Source organism: Manacus candei, unplaced genomic scaffold (assembly GCF_025592945.1).
Source record: "Manacus candei isolate 608988 ecotype Guabito, Panama unplaced genomic scaffold, ASM2559294v1 h1tg000003l, whole genome shotgun sequence".
Lineage (NCBI taxonomy): Eukaryota > Metazoa > Chordata > Aves > Passeriformes > Pipridae > Manacus > Manacus candei.
Window position 1 is genome coordinate 19,149,992 of NW_026138051.1, and position 20,308 is coordinate 19,170,299.

General features: G+C 39.0%; 1 protein-coding gene across 5 annotated transcripts in view; it reads left to right on the plus strand.

The window, feature by feature from the left end:
- The window catches only part of ATRX (ATRX chromatin remodeler), an 82,050-nt gene that overhangs the window by 17,033 nt on the left and 44,709 nt on the right, over nt 1–20,308 (plus strand). For 2 of the 5 annotated variants that reach the window (XM_051789879.1, XM_051789889.1), the window contains exons 3-10: nt 634–689; nt 2,017–2,069; nt 3,577–3,701; nt 4,906–5,025; nt 8,422–8,531; nt 10,648–10,715; nt 11,608–14,510; nt 18,113–18,188. In XM_051789879.1, the coding sequence (XP_051645839.1) occupies nt 634–689; nt 2,017–2,069; nt 3,577–3,701; nt 4,906–5,025; nt 8,422–8,531; nt 10,648–10,715; nt 11,608–14,510; nt 18,113–18,188 (3,511 nt within the window). Of the gene's footprint in view, nt 1–633; nt 690–2,016; nt 2,070–3,576; nt 3,702–4,905; nt 5,026–8,421; nt 8,532–10,647; nt 10,716–11,607; nt 14,511–18,112; nt 18,189–20,308 lie in introns of those variants that run through there. The other 3 variants (XM_051789899.1, XM_051789909.1, XM_051789917.1) reach the window with 2 other exon arrangements.

A 20,308-nucleotide genomic window follows, 5' to 3' on the forward strand; every position in this document is an offset into this window, starting at 1 on the left:
GATATTTACAGGATAATCCAGGATTGTAATTATACTTCCTTCTCTGTAGTGCATCTGTTAAAATCCTGCTGTTCCTGACCCTTTGGAGCATCTTCTTCTGAGTATCATTGAATCACTGAACTTGAAACATTCCCTTCCATTGCCAGGACTGGTGGATGGGAACAGCTGCTAATAGGTTGCAGGTGTTTAGGCTTTATATTCCACAGTTCCTGAGACAGAGAAATGGGAATTCACAGTCATAGCCTATGTCAGATGGGTTTTTTGTCTGTGGTTTTGTGATCCCAGATTTAATACTTTATTTCTAATGTCAAGACGTGTAAGAGAAAAAATTTGAAGTAACTGCTTAGAGATTAACAAAAATACACTAATGTATTATTTCCATTGCTTCAGGATTTCTGCACCAAGGGGAAGGCTGTTCCTCAGCCTGTCTGGGACTGAACTGAAAGGGATTCCTAGATTATTTCTGTAGAATTTATGCCATATAGTGGAACGTGTTTCATTGTGCAACAGTTTGTCTCTGAAAGTCACACAGTCATCTTTATTCAGGCTGGTGAAACATTAACAGTATGATGTGCAATGTGAAGAACTAATGATTCTTTCAGTTCAGTGGATTCCTTTAATTTCTCTCCATAGGTAAAAGTAGAGAACCTAAAGGAAGTCCAGCTTCAATGGAGAACAACAGAGATGAGGTAGGAATAAAAGCACTTTTGAATTCTAGTTGCATGTCTAGTGCAGAATGGCTGAGTTCACTATGTTGCTTTTACAATAAATACTTAAAAAATCCTGTCAGAACCACCCAGTAAATGTCATCATGTCTGTTGAATAGAAACATTAGCTGTAAAATATATAAAAATAAATGTAAAATTAAATTTTATATTTTGAATTAAACTCACTTTGATTTAGGCACGTGCAAGCAATTGCTTCTGTCCTCCTCCCCTTTTATTTCTAAATTACTGAAATACATGAATTTACTTGGGCAACTTCATTGTCTTTCTGGTGCACAATAATTCCTGAGAACAATGTCTCTAACAGTCTCTAACAGAGAGTTAGACTTTGCTTACCTGAGGTGTGCAGTTGCATTTTTGTTAAGAAATAAGTGCTGTTAACTGATTCATATTGAGTATATTGCAAAGTGAGGTTTTCTTTATAAAGAAATTTGGTTAATATTGTTTTATCCTTATTCTGTTCTTTGGATTATAGGTTACCAGGCTCTTACTATTTTTGGTTTAAAAGAATTGGTCTCTATTTACACTTACACTGTGATACTCAGATAACAGTAGGTACTTAGTTGTCCTTTGAGGCAAATATGCTTCCTTTTTTAAAAGAGAAAGAAATATGAGCATACAGGATCTATATTAAACATGAGCAGATTTCTTCTGTGTGATGTGTTATGCACATTAAAGAAATTTTTCATGTAGTATATGTTACTACTAACTATTCTTCTGCTGGAAACATTCTGCTTGACAACACCTTAATATGTAGAGAACACAAGTGTCAGAGTCCTGCCTTAGTTTGCCTTTGCTGCTGTAAATTCAGGTATTTTAAGCTGCCCAGACCTGGTTATGATATGAGTGCAAAAACCTCTGAAAAATCAGTTTTCCTGTGAAGGCAGCCAGTGCTTTCTGGCACATGAGCCAGGTAACAAGTGTCAGTGTTGTGCTGGCACTTCTGGGGGCACACTGGGCACAGTGCCCAGGGCCAGCCTTGCAGAACCCTCTGGGAGGGGGTGTTGGAAAAGGCCATGGTTTCTTTGTGAAGAGCATCCACAGGTGCATCCACAGGAAGCTGCTTCCTTCTGATCCGAAACTCCATAGATTTGGTTTAACTGAACTGGCATGACTGTTGAAATTGTGTGTCACTTGTTAATGCTTTTCTGCTGCTTTTTTTAATTTATTTTTTTTTAATAAGAGCATTGGTAACTTCTGAGATGTGTTCTATTAAAGCAAGAAACTGGTTTTGTTGACAGGTCCCTTGGATACAAATGTGTTGACCTTTACATTTTTTTCTTGTTTTTAGGGCAGTAGTTCTTCAGAAAGAACCAAATCCTTAGGATTATCCCGTTCCAAAAGGTTGGTTTGGAAGATAAAAACAAATAAATTACTTTTTGGTATGTGAAACTATAGAAAAGTCGATGCACTATGCCAAGTATTTTTGGTATACACCAGTGTAAATCCATAAAGTTAGCAGAGTGCTGGTAAAACAAATGCTTCATAATACACTTAAAATTCAAACCGTTTCTCAGGGTCAAAGGTAAAGATCATAAAGCCTGATTTTTATAAACAAAGACAAGATTATCCCGTTTATACAAGAGTTCCTTTACTCTGGCTAATTCTACATGTAGGATTCTTCCAAAAATGTAAATTGGGTTGTATGAAAAAAGGGCTTTATTTACCTTACTGCTGGGAGGCTGTAGCATCGAACTGTGCTGCTGAGCTGTCCTGTGCAGGATCTGCCATTTGCTGTATCCCTGCTTAATCCTTTTACCCTCTTTGATTTACAAAGTCTGGAGTTAACTGTTTACCATCCCTCTGAACCTACAGGAGACACAGGTTGTTTGTGTCCCAGGTACCAGCAGACTTGCTCTAGTCCAGCTCCTCATCTGCTCTCGGCTGATGCTTGTTCAGGTTCTGTCATTCATGATTTTTCATGCACAGTTTCAACAGCTGCCTTAGTACTGCTCTTTAAAAGTCTGTATCTCTTTTCACTCTCCCTTGTATCCAAGTTGGTTTATTCTATCATGTCTGCTGGCATTAATGTTCTTCAATCTTTGGCTTTGATTTCACCCTCATCTTCTGAATACAGTGTCCTGCTGAACTCTGTTTCATTTATATTAGTTTTAGTCCTGGTTTTTTTTGCATCCTGTCTTATCACTAAAGGTATTTTCACTTACACATGTAACATACTGTTCCTGATACAAAACCAGTATCCTGCAGTAGTTCGTGTATTGCCTTCAGACTACTGAAAATTATGCTCCATATTCAATATTTTCTTCTCCCTGTCCTGACATAGTAAATTAATTAATTTTTGTGGATTCAGTTAGAAATTATGTTTATGTGGAATTCTGGCAGCTGTTCCTTTTATTCAACAGTCAGCTTTTTCATTTCTCTCCACATTTCATTTATTTCCTTGCAAACATCTCTTCAACCAAGCTACTTTTTGTAATTTGTTAATATCTGTGTGCTCTCTTTGTGCTGCCTGTTAAACCTGGAATGATGGATAAAATTTCTGAGTAGACATTCACTTGTGTTTCATTTAGGGTTTTTTTGGTAGAAGTGTGACTTCCTTAAAAACACATCAAACCTTGATTTTCCAAAAAAATACAGCAAGCCTGTGAAACAAAATATTTTATTAGTATATATTTTTATTTCACATAGAAGGGAGAATTCCTGTTCCTAACAACAAAATTAACCTACAATTTATATTTAGTAATAACTTGGAGTATCCCACCTCATAAAGTCCTAAATGAATTTAGAAAACATAGTTTTCCCCAGTTAACATCATGTTTGCAAAGCTCTAGGCTTGCCTGAATTGCAGTGTGTACTGTTTGTCAGAGCATGTTTTTTTCTGTCTATGCAGGAAACCTACAGTTGTAACAAAATACGTTGGGTCAGATGAGGAACAAATTGTAGATGAAACTGTAAATGAAGATGTTTCAAATGAGAACTCAGAAAACGATGTAGATATGCAAAGCTTGCCTAAAGGTAGGTCGTGTCTTTTTTCATGTCTGAATTCAGGAAATTAGCCAAGGTGATGAGGCAGCACAGATACTGAACTGGAATGCACGTGTGTGAAATGGCTGTCTGGGGTGCTGCTGGCCTGGACACACACAGGGCTGTGAGCACAGCCAGCACAGAGCAGCCCCAGCACCTCTGCCTTGGCACCTGGTGGCTCAGCCCACGGGCACCAGGGTGTCGAGTGCCTGCAGCCATCTCTGTAAAACCATCACACACAGGGAAAGAACTGCTTCCCTTATTCTGTACAACTCTCAACCTCTGTCACCTGGTGGTCTTATTCTACAGTTCTCTCTGAGGTTATTTATTAGCAATTAGATCGACAAAAGCAAAACTAACTCTGGGAGGGAAGTGTCGTTATTTGATGTATTTTTAAGCACCTTTTAGGAACAGTTAATTCTAAAAGCTTTGCATCCCTCTGCTCTTAACTACAGTGTGAGTTTGTTTATCTCCTCCATTTCTTACCTAGGGAAGTTACAGGAAAAATTGCTGCTGTTTACTGCATGAGCAGCAGTATTTAGAGCAGTCACTTCAAAATGATTTTTTTCAGAGTATGAGATGATTTTCAGTGTCCTCACAACAAAAGTATAAAAACCGGGCTCTTAAGTAGGAAAGATGTGCTTTTTCATTCACATGATTTTGACTAGTACTCTTCATTGAAATGAAAATGTGAATTTCTGAATTTTGTTAAAGACAAAGCAGTTTTTACTGTATTGCTTTTTCATTTATTTCATGCTGAAATAAATGCAGGCGAGGGAAACTGGATAGAAGGGGACAAAGAGAGAAATGCATAGTTACTGTAGAGGTTTTGAGGGGTTTGAGTGATGTAACCCAGGTCCTTTATTTGTAGCATTGCACTACAAATCCCTATCCACACCCCCAGCAGTGTGACAGTCCTGTCCTGCACGTGCCACATCAGGGCAGAGGGGGCACAATTTGCTCCTCAGCCCATCCAGTCTTTGACTTTTGTCCTACAGCTGCAACACTTTGAAGTGTGTGGTGGTTTGGTTTTGGTTGTTTTGTTTTGTTTTTTTTCTGTGAACAGCTGTGCATTCAAAACTTTGTTGAGTTTTAGTCAACGGATTGCACTTTTTTGTTGGCTTTATTTAAACAGAACTTTTGCACTTCATTTGGATGTGTAATGGTTTCCAATTTCTAAATAAAATTATTCTAGGTACAGTGGTTGTACAACCTGAGCCAGTGCTGAATGAAGACAAAGATGATTTTAAAGGGCCTGAATTTAGAAGCAGAAATACCGTTAAAATGAAACCTGAAGCTCCCAAAAAGCGTGGAGGTAAATACAACTTAAAACATCTATTAAAATGGGTTTAAATTGTTGCTTATGACCACATTTGGTACATCTAAAAATTGTTCATATTTCTGATAAATTATCCTAAAAATACCTCCACTCTTCTGGCTTTTTGTTCATTAAGGATGCTAACTGACAGAAATTAGCCTCCATTGCTGCCCCTGCAATGCAGCAGTGAAAGCTAAGATTAGTTCCCATTATACTCCTTATTTTCTGTAGGTATAGGATGCATCATTAGGTGCAGTTGCTTGGTTGCAATCAGGTGTTACAGGTATTCCTTTCTTAAGGAATTACGTTGTAACAGTGTTGATACAGGAATGTTCACTTATTAAGAAAGCAACCATGTGGGACATGTATAGGCAGATGATCCATCAGTGAGCTGAGAAAAATCCAAAACCCTCAAACAATTCAAAGACTTCTGTTTTGTTTTTAAATTGTGAGAAATTCCCTACCAGTGGGCCCTTCTAAGGATTATCTTTGAAAAACTGCTGTGTCAGCTGCTTTTCCATAGCTACTGCTAAAATTGAGAAGTTAGGTAGATTATAGCAGTAACAGAAATTAGTTTCTCATATTTCATTCCAAAAATTAAAGGAGAGGGAGGATTATTTATAAAGTAGCCAATAAGAAGGCAGATATTTTTATTAACACTACTGGCAATATCTTAATTCACACACCTACAACAGTACCTAGGATATTCATACAAACAGATCTTGTACACACTCTTCATTCTTCCCATTATATCATTTGAGATACTTGCTCTCTTTTAGAGTCCTACTGTAATTTATTAAGTGCTATTTCTCCATTCGTGGTGGAAGGGGAGTAAAATGTGACTGTGGAAATGTGCTTGTGCATACACATGGGCTCATGCATGATGTTAATCACATTTTGAGCGTTGATGTTTTCTCTGAATGATCCCTTTCTTAATCTTTGGAAGTTGGTTCTGTTTATTCATGCAAGATGTCCTGTGCAGCATTTAGGAATGCTTTTCCCATTTGTGCTTATAACATTTGCAAATGGTCCAACAGAACTCTTCAAGGGTGCAGTGTTGAGAAGATAGGACTCTTCTGCTTGAGCTTTGTGGCCTGTGTCTGCATCCCCAGGACAGTTTGTATGACCTGCCCTTCCAGCTTTTTTTCTCTGTCCCCAGGGAATTTATAGGCTTTCTTTGAGTATCTGGGCTGGTTACTCACGTGCTGTGCCTGACATGGGGTAATAATTTTGGAAGGGACATGAAGAGTTTAAGCCTTACCTTTGTCCAGGGCGAGCTCAGCTCTGTTAACGTTTCTGCTGATAGTATTTGGTTTTAGAGCTCTCCAGGATGTGTGTCAAACTCCAGTCAGCTTCCAGGGAAATGGAACAGGTACTGCCTACTCCTTGTGTTGACCCCATTTCCAGACCAGGAAAGGTAGCCAGGTGAGGGATGTGACTCCAATCAGCCTCAAGAGCAGGATTAGGGAATATATCAAACCAGTTTGTTTTTGTCAAATTTTGTCAGCTTTTTGCATGAAGTGGCACTGAGCTGTGTCTTGACTGAGGTACCCTGAGCACATACAGAGCAGGTAAATATGTAGTCCCTGAGATCCTGAATTGTCTGCACAGTGCAGGTAAATAATAACGATAAAATAAAAAAGGCCTGTCCGTCTTGTTCATTGTGGAGTGCATCTTTGCACTTTTATTAGGAATTATATGTCCTGTTTATATTAGAAATAGTGGTAGTAATAGAAGTCTTACCTTTCTAGCAACCAGATGCTCTCATCTGAGACTGTTGAGAGGCATTGTGTCATTATTTTCAAGTGTTGTGTCTGCAGAATGGTTATGGTTGTATTTTTGCTAATAAACTGGTAGGAATGTTTTAAAGTAAGTATTTTCTCAGTATTAATGAATTAGTAGTAGTTGAATTTCTTTAGGTCATCATCATTTGTAGCAGTAACATGGCTCACAAAGGTTTGCCTCATAAATCTCTCTGGTGCCAACTCGCAGATCTCAGGAAGGAGGCCGCAGTGCTTCCCCGTGGCTGTAGAAAAGAGGGAAGTGGCTCAGGATTTGGCAGGGAATGGCCTGTTGTCCCTGAGCTGGCTGTGGTGTGTGACAGACCTGGGTTGGGTTCCGTGCTGCGGAACATGGGATTGCTTTCCGAGGAGTGCGATACGACGGATGCCTTTATGCAGCGGTGTCTGAAACCAGTGTTTGAGCTGGTTTTGAGGTGGTGAGAGGGCTTTGTGAGTGCCCAGGCTCTGCAGACATGCAGTCATGTATTCAGAATTTCCCTGAGTTGTGAGGGTGTATCAGCTGTTCTCACTGACCCCTGAGCCATCTAAGATGGTGCTTCAGCAGCAGGTTGCTGGTAGCTTGCATTGTGTCTTGAGAATGTTCATTCAGTTCCTTAACATTGTGGTGTTGGTGCTTCTGTGGCAGTGATTATTTGAAAACTAGAAAAAAATACGAAGTCTGTACTCAGATTGTAACCATTGAGTGAAACCATTTGAGTTAATTTCCTTGTTCCACTTACTGAACATGGCAGCGAAGGACAAGTCACAGTTGAGTGATCCCATATCAAACCTCTATGCTTGATTCCAGATTAGGATTTTGAAAGTGTATGAGCTTTCACAAATGATTTTCCTTTTTCTGCTGCTGAAAACAGAAAGGTCTCACAGTATTAACTAGTTGGTTTAACAGCCTGGCATGGAGTGAACCTGCCAAGCCCACGTTCACCCCTTCCAAAGTGAATTTGGGGGGATGGCAGTAAAGAAATGTTTTCTTGACCAAATATAGGTACAGCAGGGTGGTCCACAAAGTGAGAGCAATCAGCAAGATGGGGAGTACATGTGTATTATAGCAAAATTGTAGTTTCAGAAAAACCCAAACAGCAAAAACCGCCATCAAGAAGGGAACAAAAGGTGAGAAAAGATTTTTCAGGCACTATTAAAAGGATTTTGTGCATCTTCTGTAATAGTTTTTTGTATTCTTCTTTGAGAAACTAAACTGTGTGTGAAAGAAAATATAATATAAACATGCATTTGTTAAACAAAGATTAAATTGGGAGCATTGTCCAGAATATCAGGGCTGCTCTGGAAGAGTTTTATTGATGACTCTTATTTAGGTATGTTCTCATGAGGTGACCAATTAGCCCAAATTGAATCTCTCAAAGGAAAAGAATTGTATCTTCACCCCAAGTGGAGCATAGAAATTAGAGGGAAATTCTTTCAGTCTTTAAATGACAAGTGGTTACAGAAAGATCTCTAGTGCTGGGCGGTAAAGAAATAAAGGCCTAAAACCTGACAGGCCAAAATATTGTAAGAAAATTAAATAGGTATATATAGATTTCTTAAAAAAAAAAAAAAAAGAAAACAATTAATGTGTGGTTTATAATCCTCTCTATAGAGGAAGGACTACATGGAATTGTAAGCTGTACAGCTTGTGGGCAACAGGTGAACCATTTTCAAAAGGATTCAATCTACAGACATCCTACACTGAAAGTTCTTATTTGTAAGGTATGTGGTAAACAGTTCTACTGTTTGTTTTTGTTTGAAATGTCATATTAGTTGATTTGGCTGGGATTTTTGTGGGAGTAGTTCTTTTTTTTAGTCATTAGCTGTTACAGTTAAGGAAAGTAAAAGCGGGGGGGGAAAGCAAATATACTTACAAATTTATATTCCTGTTTTCTTATACCTCAGTTAAACTCATTGTGGTTTATGTGGAATTTAGTTTTATAGCTTTAAGGCTGTAATAGTAGTGAATTTTTAATGTTAAATGATCTGTCTGAAGTTTCTGCCTACTCATAATGTATTGTAAGAGCAGATTCAAGTCTGGATGTCCTGGTAAAGTGTTCTGTGTAAAACAAGATTGGAATAAGGAGCAGAAAAGTAGCTTCAGAGCCATCTCAGTTTCTGCAGCTCGTGGGTTGTTTTAATTTATGGCAGCTTTGAAATAATGATCTAAACCTAACCTAAACCCAGATCTGGGTCTTCAGCTGCCTGCTTTCCTGCTGGCTTCAGAGAGGCCCTGAGTTGCCTGCAATGGAAAGAGGGGGGCAACAGGGCAGGAAGGAAACATCCCTACCCCTGCTGTGGAGACCTCTGTTAATTTTCAGAGATACAGAGATAGCTCTTGCATGTCTCTACAGCCTATAGATGCTGTATTTGTAAAGATGTTGCCCAAGGTAGAGAGATACAGCTCTGTTACAATGCACACGTAGCATTCCTGTTCCCTTCCCTCCTCCTTCTCCCCGGTTCCTGACTGATGTTCCATGTTCAGCTGACAGGCTGTCACAGGCGTGCCCATGTAGTCTGATGTTCTGCCTCTTCTATGTATTCTGACTTGTTTCTTTTATCAAATATGCCTTACAATAATCAGCTCACACGATGACTGTCTTCCATCTCCACTGGAGTCCCAGCTCTTGTTCTAGGCTTGAAAATCCTCAGCAGGTGGCTGCAGCTGTCTGTGTTCCTGCCATGCACAAGAGACCCGGGTCGTTTTTTTAACTTCTTTAGGGTGTTGGGTTCAACAGCAGCTCTTGACTGGGGGCTCTGCTACATGAATTGCATCCAGGAGTTTTTCCTTTAAATTTTCTGTATCTACTTAGTGGAACGTGGCCTTAAGTTAATGTGGGAGTGAGGAGTGGAAGTCCCTGATCTCCATACTCCAGGTCTTTCCGTTGCTTTCTGTGCCTAGTTCTGCCCTTATTTTTCTCCTGCTTAGGTCAGCAGTCCCAGATCTGAGAAGCTGTTTTCCTTCAACTATGAATGTTCCATCAAATATCTAAATATCAGACGTTACTGGGGTTTTTTGTTGGTTTTGATTGTTTGGATAGTTTAGTTGAACAGATATATAAATCTATTCCATGTAAAGGGGCATCATCATGTTAAATTCATGTGCTGAATCCTCTTCTGGATTCTGAATTCACTGATCTGCTGGGTAAAAGGACAGAATGTAGCTAATAGTTTGTATTAATGCCTGTTCAAAGTAGAACTGCAAGTCTGGGAGAACCTTTTTCACTAGCAACTGGGAAAAAAGTGACATCACACCTTCCAAATTTGGTGTAAAGAGTTCAGAAACTGAAGCCATTGCTACTTCTAGCTGAGGTTTTTTTCTTACCATTACCAAATTTTCAATAAAGATACTTAGTTTGTACCTGGAAATTGAATACTTGGGTGTTAACATCAGGATAATTGCTGAAGATCTTTTTATGTAAAGCTTTATGGCATCAGATGCTAACATGAGGAGCATACAGCTGAAAACTGTAATTTATGTAGGATTAATTGTGCTAGGGAGGATGTGGTATTGATTTACGTAGGAAATAGATGGGAAAAAACTTAGAGATTTGAAGAGAAATATTCAGCTGATGTTCTAAATACACAGTTACACAGCCATCAAACACAAGCCTATTTAATTTTCAAATAAACCTTGAGCCATCTAAATAAGAAGTCACGTTTTGGGACCTGTTGTATCCGTGGTAGATTTTTTTTTTTAGATTAACACAAATGTAAAAGGCTTAGAATGCTGAAGACCTTGCAGCTGCTGCCTTTACTGGCAAGCTTCGGAAATCAAGTGAATCTCTGAAGCCTTGTTGGGATTTAATAAAGAATTCCTTGTCCTGTCTCTTTCCAGACTTGCTACAAGTATTACATGAGCGATGACATCAGCCGGGATTCCGACGGGATGGACGAACAGTGCAGGTGAGGGTCCAGGGACTGCAGACACACCAGTGTGGCCTGGGCAGCTTTGTCTGTCAGTCAGCTTATTATTGCAAGAAATAAGACCAGTACATAAGAGCTTAAGAGCTTAATCAACAATTATTTCTCACCAAGAAGTACTCAACCCCAGCGTTTTCCTATCTATTTGATTGTTATTTAAGTAATTAATAGGAAAACATTTTATAAATGAATCCAATAGCAAACACTTTTAGACATCACATTTCTAACTAAATAACATGCCCATTAATTGGGTATTGACCCATAATGCCCATTAACCTTACAAACACTTTAAAGGTGGGGATAGAATCTGGCATTCTAAACCTTGTGAGTCACAGAAACTTATTTCTACAGATGCATTTCCCACTTTTGAAATACTAAAGTATTTCTCTGTCCTTAGGTCAAATATCTAAATGCGTAATTCTGTCAAAATTGTGTAGTCTGTGATGCTTATGAGCTTTCTTGTCCACCACTTTTCAGGTCATATGTGCCTGCAGTAGTAATATATCAGTTAAGGCTAGAAAGACTTAAACCAATTGCTTCTGATGTAAAATAAATCACTCCACTCCCTCCTCTCTCCAAATTTTCAGAAGAAACAGGGAAAATAAAATGTAATTAGTTTTTTTCTTTTCTTTAAAATCAGTGCTGAAGTTGTGTTTGAAAATTACTGACCATTTCAGCCTTGTGAACTTTTAGTCTAATACATGAATTTTCCGATTTTCCAGTTCTCAGCTGAGTGCTTTTCAGATGTGCTTTTAAAAATGGTTTCCATAAACGGATCTGTTTATCACCTGAATTTTTAAATATGTCAGACTAAGAGTTTACCACTGTGTTGGTCTGGAGACAAACCTCTTCCATTCCTCGTGTCTCGTTTCAGGTGGTGTGCTGAAGGTGGAAATTTGATTTGCTGTGACTTTTGCCATAACGCCTTCTGTAAAAAGTGCATTTTGCGCAACCTGGGTCGAAAGGAGCTCTCGACTATCCTGGATGAAAATAACCAGTGGCACTGCTATATTTGCCATCCAGAGCCTTTGTTGGACTTGGTCACTGCATGTGACAGTGTCTTTGAAAATTTAGAACAGTTACTTCAACAAAACAAAAAAAAGATCAAAGTTGAAAGTGAAAAAAGTAAAATATATGACCATACAGTCAAGTTTTCTCCAAAGAGAAATAGTGCAAACTGTAATGGTGAAGAAAAAAAACTAGATAATTCATATTCAGGTTCACTAACATATTCTTATAAAGCACTAATGGTGCCAAAAGACTTGCTTAAGAAAACAAAAAAGCTGGTTGAAACTACAGCAAATCTCAATTCTAGCTTTGTAAGCTTTTTGAAAAATGCTGCAGAAAATGTAGAAATAAGCCCAACTGTGCAACTGTGTCAGCTGAAGGCTTTTAAATCTGTGCTGAGTGACATGAAAAAAGCTCATCTGGCACTAGAAGAAGGTCTGAACCTGGAGATTCAAGCACTGAATGTTAAAATCAAAGATAAAAATACCAAAGAGAAAAAAACTGAGGTTAGGTCTGAAAAAAATGAGGTGAAAAAAGATGAAGGAAAGGAACATGTGGCATTAAAAGAGGATGACACTGTACAGACGCCGAAAAAGGTTGTATCAGAACAGCCTGACAGTGAGCCCATGGATCAAAGTGTTCCAACAGTGGAACAGACTGATAACAAACCTACTTCTGGGGAAGAGAAAAAGTCTGGCAGAAATGAAGAACCTCAGTATGAACCGAACAGTACAGAGGCTTTGGACATGGATATAGTGTCCATTCCCTCATCTGTTCCTGAAGACATTTTTGAGACTCTAGAATCTGCTATGGAGATTCAGATGCCATCAGATGAGCAGGAGAGTGGAAATACAGGAACAGATCATGAGACTCCAAATTCAAATACAAAATCGAACGCTCCTGTGAAAGATGCCAAAGGTGGTACCAAGTTAAAATCATCGGCTAAAGGAACAAAAGAATTGGTTGTAAAATTGACTCCTGTTTCCCTCTCAGAGGTTACAGTTAAAGCTGAAGATCGAGACAACAGTTTAGAAAAGGAAAATAAAAGTGTTGATGCAAAGCCTAGAGCAGAAGACTGTGACCCTGTGAAACAAAATCACACTGCTGGCAGTGAACCCTCCACGGAGAACGAGGCCGTGCCTGTCGAGGAGTCCGATCTCCGGAGGTCGCCGCGCGTGAAAACCACCCCCCTGCGGCGCCCCACGGACATGAGCCCTCTGACATCCAACTCGGAGGAGGACAGCAACGACATGGGCAGCGAGAAGCGCAAGGGAAAACCAGCCAAACAGCCACGGAGGAAAAACGACCAGAGAAATCCTTCTGACAGTGCTGCTGATGGCCCCAGCCCTGATAACCTTTCCGAATCCAAGAAGCCATATGTTTTGGATCAGAGCTCGGATTCTGATGAGATGCCAGCTGTTCTTAAAGAGGCAGGAATGATGAGTCGCAGTTCCTCAGACATTGACAGCAATAGTGAAGCACCAGCAAATGATCAGAAGACTTCAGATTTTCAGAAGAATCAGCCAGTAAAGGATGAAAATGGAAAACGAAAAAGAAAAAGTTCCAGTTCTGGTTCAGATTTAGATGCTAAAAGAGGCAAATCAGCTAAAAACGCCGCCGCTGCTAAAAAGAAGCGACAAAACTATTCAGATTCTTCAAACTATGATTCTGAGTTAGAAAAAGAGATAAAAATGTTAAGTAAAATTGAGGCTGCCAAAAAGCCTAAGAAAAAATATTCCCGAAAAGAGGATAGTTACGATTCCTCTGAAGAAGAGCAGAGGAAGAAAGTAAGCAGTAAAAGAAAGGTAAATCGGAAGAAAAAGAAAGGTAAGTCTTCTGAAGATGATGATGATGTTGAAAAGTCTTCCCCAGAGAAGGAAATGAACCATTCTTCTAAAGATAAAAAAGTGGGTAAGAGGTTGTCTGCTAAGGAGAAGATAAACAGGGACTCAAAAGAAAAATCCACAAAGGGAAAACATGATGAGTATTCTGATGTTGAGAAGTCTTCACTGGAGAAAGAGGAAAGTTCTCCTGAAGGTAACAAAAACAAGGATTTGAAAAAGAAAAAGGCACAAGAAGATTCTTCTTCAGAGAGTACTGAGAAATCTGCAAAGAAAGAGCACAAGTTTGAGTCTTCAAAGGACAGACTCAAGAACAAGAAAGGATCAGAAAACAAAGCGAAGAAATCTGAAAAATTGAAAAAGAAAAGTTTCAAGAAAGAGCAAGATGATTCCTCATCTGATGGTGAGAAGTCCTCTCCAGAGAAAGGAAGTTGCAATTCTTCTGAAAACGACAAAATTAAAAAGGAACCTGTATTTACAGAAAAGAGAAATTTGAGAGAGAGAGTAGCTAAAAGAGTACACATTGATTTATCCTCTGATACTGAGAAATCTCCCCAAAAAGAGGAGAGTTCTTCTGATGATGCCATGCAGCGTAAAAAACGAACTGAAACTAAAGAAAAGAAAAAAATAAGTCACAAAAAGAAAATTTCCAAAAAAGAACAGAATGATTCATCTTCTTCTGATGAGGAGTCTTATGAAGACAGTAAGAAAAAGACTAAAAGAGGGTCAATGAAAGAAAGTAAAAGGAGTAGCTTAAAAAAGAAAGTGTCAAAAAAGAAAGTGGTTGTCACTTCCTCTTCCTCATCTGATAAGGAAGAAAATGATGAGCAGAATTCCAGTGGCGATGGAAGCAGCGACGAGCAGAAGATCAGGCCAGTGACTGAGAGCTTGATGCTGTCTTCTGGTGCAGGATTCTGTCAGTCATCAGGTGTGCAAAAGGTGTTCATGTACACCTATTATTAATATATTAATAGAGGAATTCTGTAAGGTTTGATGAAAAATATTCATCAGTTGGTAATTACACATTTAAATATTTGCAGGCAGTTAGGTTTTCTGATACTGGTTTGGAAGCACCTCTTTTAAAGTTCCTTTTCAACCCAAACTATCTTGTGATTCTAAAATTACATTACTTCAGTTTGTGCAACTTGACCCTTGAGGATGTCACAGTAAATGGAGAGGCTTGAGAAGCTGCAGTCCGTAGTTGCAGTAGGTATCGCTTTGGAACTCGGCTTTCCAAAGCCCAGTCCTTGCTTTGCCTGCCAGGGACTGCTTTAGCAGAAACTGGATTAAAGGAGTAGATAACCCAGGGAACTCATGTTTGTCACCTCCTGGTTATGCACTGGAGATGACTCTGAAGACCTTTGGCATTGCAGGACACATTTAAAAATCAAGGAGATGATTTTTGTGCCTCACAGGAGCCATGTAGCCTTAGAAGAGCTGGTGTTACTTACAGAAATCTGTCATTGCTTATTGTTTTCATAGTAGGTTTAAGAGTAATAATTATTTTCCTTGCCAAGGCAAATTTACTTTGTCAGTGTCCTGAAGATTTGGTAAATTTAGAAAATTCAGAACTGCTGTGTTCCAATACGTAGTTTTAAAGAACTTAAGAAAGCAGTTTTCACATTACACAGACAGTAGACATGTTTTTAATAAATGAATTTTCAACTAGGAAAAATATTTCCTGTTTTAATTAGCATGACAGATAAACTGTTCAGTTTCTTTTTCTTCTAGTTATGTTTCACAGAACTTTCTGTACAGGACTTTAACTGTTGGCTCAGATACAGCTGTTTGCAAAGCTGCAGCTAAACTAAAAGTGAATAAAACTACAATATGTTTATGAAGATACAAGGGGAATGGCTTCAAACTGAGGGTAGGTTTAGAATAGATATTGGGAAGAAATTCTTTCGTATGAGGGTGGGGAGGCCCTGGCACAGGTTGCCCAGAGAAGCTGTGGCTGCCCCATCCCTGGAAGTGTCCAAGGCCAGGTTGGACAGGGCTTGGAGCAACCTGGGCTGGTGGAAGGTGTCCCTGAGCTTAAAGGTCCCTTCCAACCCAAACCATTCTGGGATTCCATGATTCTGTGGTAAGACAGCAGAAGGAACACAGCTATATTTTGACTTTTCAATAAAATACTTGTAGGCAGATACTAGGTACAAAATAAAGTGATTGTTATTTGTAACATCTTAAACAAAAAGCCTCACCCCTAAAAAACCCTGAAACCATCGGATTTTGAATTGGACATTAATGTTCCCCCTTTCTCCTACCAGCTTGATGGTGACCCACTTCTTCCTGAAGTTCTCCTGCAGTTCAGTTTCAGGAGAGAGTTGTTCATCTTTGCAGATGTAAAGGCTGCTTTTCTGAGTGCTGTGCTGCTTTAGATTTAGAGCCCAAGCAAAGTTTGGTTAATGGTGTTTTGCATTATCCTTGAGTAGCAGTTGGAAAATAAGTTTCTTGTTCTGTGTTTTACACAGCCCTGTAATGTTTGTTTTTCAAGGCCTTCCGATGAAGTAAGTTTAGTTGTGTCTCTGCACATAGTACTGGGAGTTTTAGGGCTTTACCTTGAGTGCTGCCTTACCAATGTTCTCCCCAGTGATGCCACTGCTGGGGGAGATTGCAAATAATGAATAGTTTACATAGTAATGAACTGGCTTTTTGTGTGTAGTAACTGCCATGGCTGTTAAAACTCTCCCAGAGACAGACAACTGATGGTACTCTGAGAGTTCTCAGCATCACTGAATCATCGAAGAAAAATACCTTAAAAATGGGATTGCTTGTGTACAGTTTGTGTTCACAGACTTGGTATCGAAATGGCTGAGGGGGAAAAGGTTGGCTGCAATATATCAGAAGGTCTCTGAGGCAGTGGAAGCAATTGTTTAACTTGCAAGTCACAAGTGGAAGGGTTGGATAATTATTGGAGAGAAGGGTAACAGTGTACAAATTGGAAAAATAAGATGGTGATGTGGGATGATTGGCAGTAGAGTTAGACAGAGAGAAATGGGTTGGTTTAGACTGGAGAGAGAATGCTAAAAATGGGAAGCCTAAATTGCTGCCTGCAAATCACCTAATGGGCAGTTTTAGGGAAGGCTGAGCTGAATGTGTGCTGAGAGGATGAGGCAGTGGGTACAGGATTTAGCAAAGAAAACTGATATAGGTACTAGCAAAAGTATTTTATACACTGACCATGATCAAAGCTTGACAGTTGTCCAACTCTGGAATCCCTGTCCTTGGAAATGCTCAAAACTTGATTGCCCAAGGCCCTGAAAACACTGATCTTATTTGGAGTTAGCTTTGCTTTTAGGAGGGAATTGGAGTAAGTCATGTCCAGAGGTCTTTTCCAGCCTGAGTTTGATTTTATGAAATCCTGCCTATGTTAGATTATTTTAAGAGGAGACATGTGTTGGCTTAATAAGTGAATTAATAAAGGAATCTCTTCTGTTTCTGAACAAGCTGCATAGATTGATCATCGAATGAGACTTAGAATCTGGTTTATTCACCAGGATGCTTTTACCTAAGTGAGGTACGTCCTGGGATCACCTCTTAGACAGTCCTGTCAGATGACATCTGAGTAATGCTGTTTCCAGGACAGGTGTACCTTAAAACAACTTGGAGTAGCTTCTCACAGCCTGGTTTTAGTCCAGTCCACACAGGTAGCAAATAAGCAGTAGAGGTTATAAGTGGAGGGATCTCAGCTAGTTAGGATTGTGAGGTTTCTTTTCCTTAGCTTAATTTTACTACCTAACAGATTTGTCTGACTTATATACAAGTCAGAAGAACAAGAGAAAAGCAAGGGTAGAGGCCTGAGAGTGTGCTAGAAATAATTTGAATTCCTCTGTGTCCAACCAGGAGAGTGCAGAGGAGCTTTAAGGCGGGTGCCATCCTGGGCTGTTCTTTGTTCCGTGTCCCGCACTGTTGGTTTTCGTGTCCTTTCCATATGAGACAGTGCCATGTAGTGCAGCTGAGTTTGGATGTTTACAGTTAGGATAGCACGTGGAATTCTCAAAACATAACTCTTTACACACACACATGTACTCTGAAAGCAAATGTGGATAAGGATTAGTGCTCTGCAGTGCTTCCTCATGGCAGCAGGGCAGCTCATAGGCTTGGCAAGCAATTCTGTAATGGATTCGTGCCACCTTTTCAATTTACCCAGACTCAGTAGTGGAGCTTCTGATAAAGCAAATAAGTTCTTGGGAAACTTAATTTCTGGCTGCTGGGAGGAGTATTCAGGTTTTGGTGTAAAAACCCAATTCACGGTGCGTAACAAGGCAAGAATTGCAAGCTGCATGTAGTAGCAAGCATAATGTGGATAAAAGTGCTGCTTGAAAAACTAGATACTTTATTAATAAAAATACTTATTTTTATATGTCAAGGTAGGTAACTGATAGAAAAGTGGTATTACCAAGCTATTTTTAGTGGGGATTGCTGGTGGAGATGTAGTCCATGCGCTGTGGTGTTTATTGTGCTGTCATGTATCGCTGTTCATTGCTGGGGTTCCTTGTGCTGAGTGTTTCCTGTTGGGTTGTTTTTCAGGAGATGAGGGAGAGGCTCTATCAAGGACTATTCCAATGGAGGAGGAGGAAGATGATGATGACGACCCTGAGAATAGGTATGATACCCTCCGTAAGGACTTAAACTCGATTATAACACCCCCTAGGCGTGGGCGCAAAGCGGCGCAACGGAAGAGCAAGCAGGTTGTAAAAGCCACGGCTGCCTGCCTGGTACAGACTCGCTCACGGGCCTCCCGCAAGCCTGAACACGGGGCCAGAAAACAGAGGCCAAAGCCCAGAAATGCAAAGCAAGCCTTTAGGAGCCTTAGTTAACACACCTTGCGTAGGGTGTGTTATAAATGCTCCGCAGCACTGGCCGGGCTGTGTTCCTGTTGGAAGTGTGGGCTTTGTGACAAGTGTTTCTTTCAGGCAGGTAAAAAGCTACTTCTGATTAATGTGAATTTCAGCTAGTTCTTTGAATAGAGGTGACACTTTGCATCTGTGCAATATGCAGTGCTGCAATATTTTCAGAATTAATTTGGTTATTACTGTTACTTAATATGCTTTTTTAATTGAAATGCCTTTTCCCAATAAAGAGAAAACACAAATGTGGGGAAAACAGTATTAGATATTTTCAGATAATGTTAATTGTCAGTAATGAATTAACTCAGTTAATTCAGCTGAGTTCTAATCCACTAAAGAGTACCTGAAGTGACTAATGTGACAATTAAGGCCCTGATTCTACAAGCACTGTGCATAGGCTCCACTGGTATCAAAGAGACTAACTATACACATATATTTTAAGTCTTTGCATAGATATTTTCAGAATTGTGGCTTATATGTATTGCTTCACTTTCAAATTCAATAAAAGTGAACCTCTGTAAGATACAGTTAGTTAAGACATGTCATATTTTGCCAGAATCATTGTAGCTATCAAAATTAGCCTGGCTAGAAATGTAAAAGCTTTGTTTCCTCATGAGTAAATGCACAACATGAAGCATTGCTCAGTTCCGAGCCACAGGTTCTTTTTGGAAGTTATTGTAGTTAGACTGAAGAGTTGTTCAGCAAAGTTTTATATAGTATTTCAGAAACTGATTTTAATTTTGACCATATAGCATGTGTGGGACCAGCTTTGCACAGTTGCTGATGGAGTCTTTTTCTGCTTCTGAGCCTTAATAGTTTAGAATATGGAATTTTTGTTTCACAGAGTATGTTTTGATATGTGGCTAAAGTAAATTTTAAAAACACTGTTTTATATCCTTTACGGACCTCAGTTTGGCATCAAAATGCTGCTGCTGAATTAGTTCTCGCTTGTTTTCAGTCATGAAATTTAATCAAGTAATTCAACTTTTAAAGAAAGACGCTTTTTAGGGACTTGACAGCACAGGGTCATAAGCAGAACATTTAAACTTTGGTAATATCAAGATTTTTTTTAAACTATACTTTAATTTCAGTCCTGTTTTGATTTTTTTTTTTTCACTTTTTTCTTTTTTTTTTTTTTTGGTGAGTTTCTGGTTGATAATTAAACTGAGACACTTTTGTCAGAAGTTCAGTATTTCTCATACAAATGTTTTTGACAGATCTTAATTATTAGTTTAAGAGCTATATTGGGAAAAGAATTAATTGCTAACAACTCAGTAATATAAATTTGGGCTTTAAAAATCACTTTCTGTACTTTGTTTTTAAGCTGCCTCTTTGTTAAGTTTTTCTTTAGGGGATATTTTGAATATATATTCATGAGATGGAGAGGTATTTTGTCAATAAACAGTGTTGTCAACCTTCAGACATGTTAACTGGTAACTGCAGTCTGATTTTACATTAATCATGTGTTGTACTTGGCACTAGAATCAGAGATATAAAATGTAAAAAGATGGAACAAATTTCAAGAGGTTAAAAACTTGTTCTTCTGTTTACTCAACACAAAGTGTTTAAGTAGTTTACCTACTGATTCAGAGAAGTTGCCTATTTTCTTCCAGGCCAAAGAGGGTACCTAGTACCTGCTGGGTGTTTGTAGTGTGGGAACTCTCCTGTTTGCAAGTCTCTAGTTTAGATGTTCTGTTATTTGCATACCTGGGGATGTGCATGACATGAATATTAATAGTCTTGAAATCATTTTTGCCAAAATGCAATATCCAAGTGGGTCATACTATGCCATATAGTGCTGTATGCTTTCATCTTCTGTTGTGTAACTATTATTGGTCCTTCTGATCTTTTAAATGGTACTGTTTGATATGTTTGC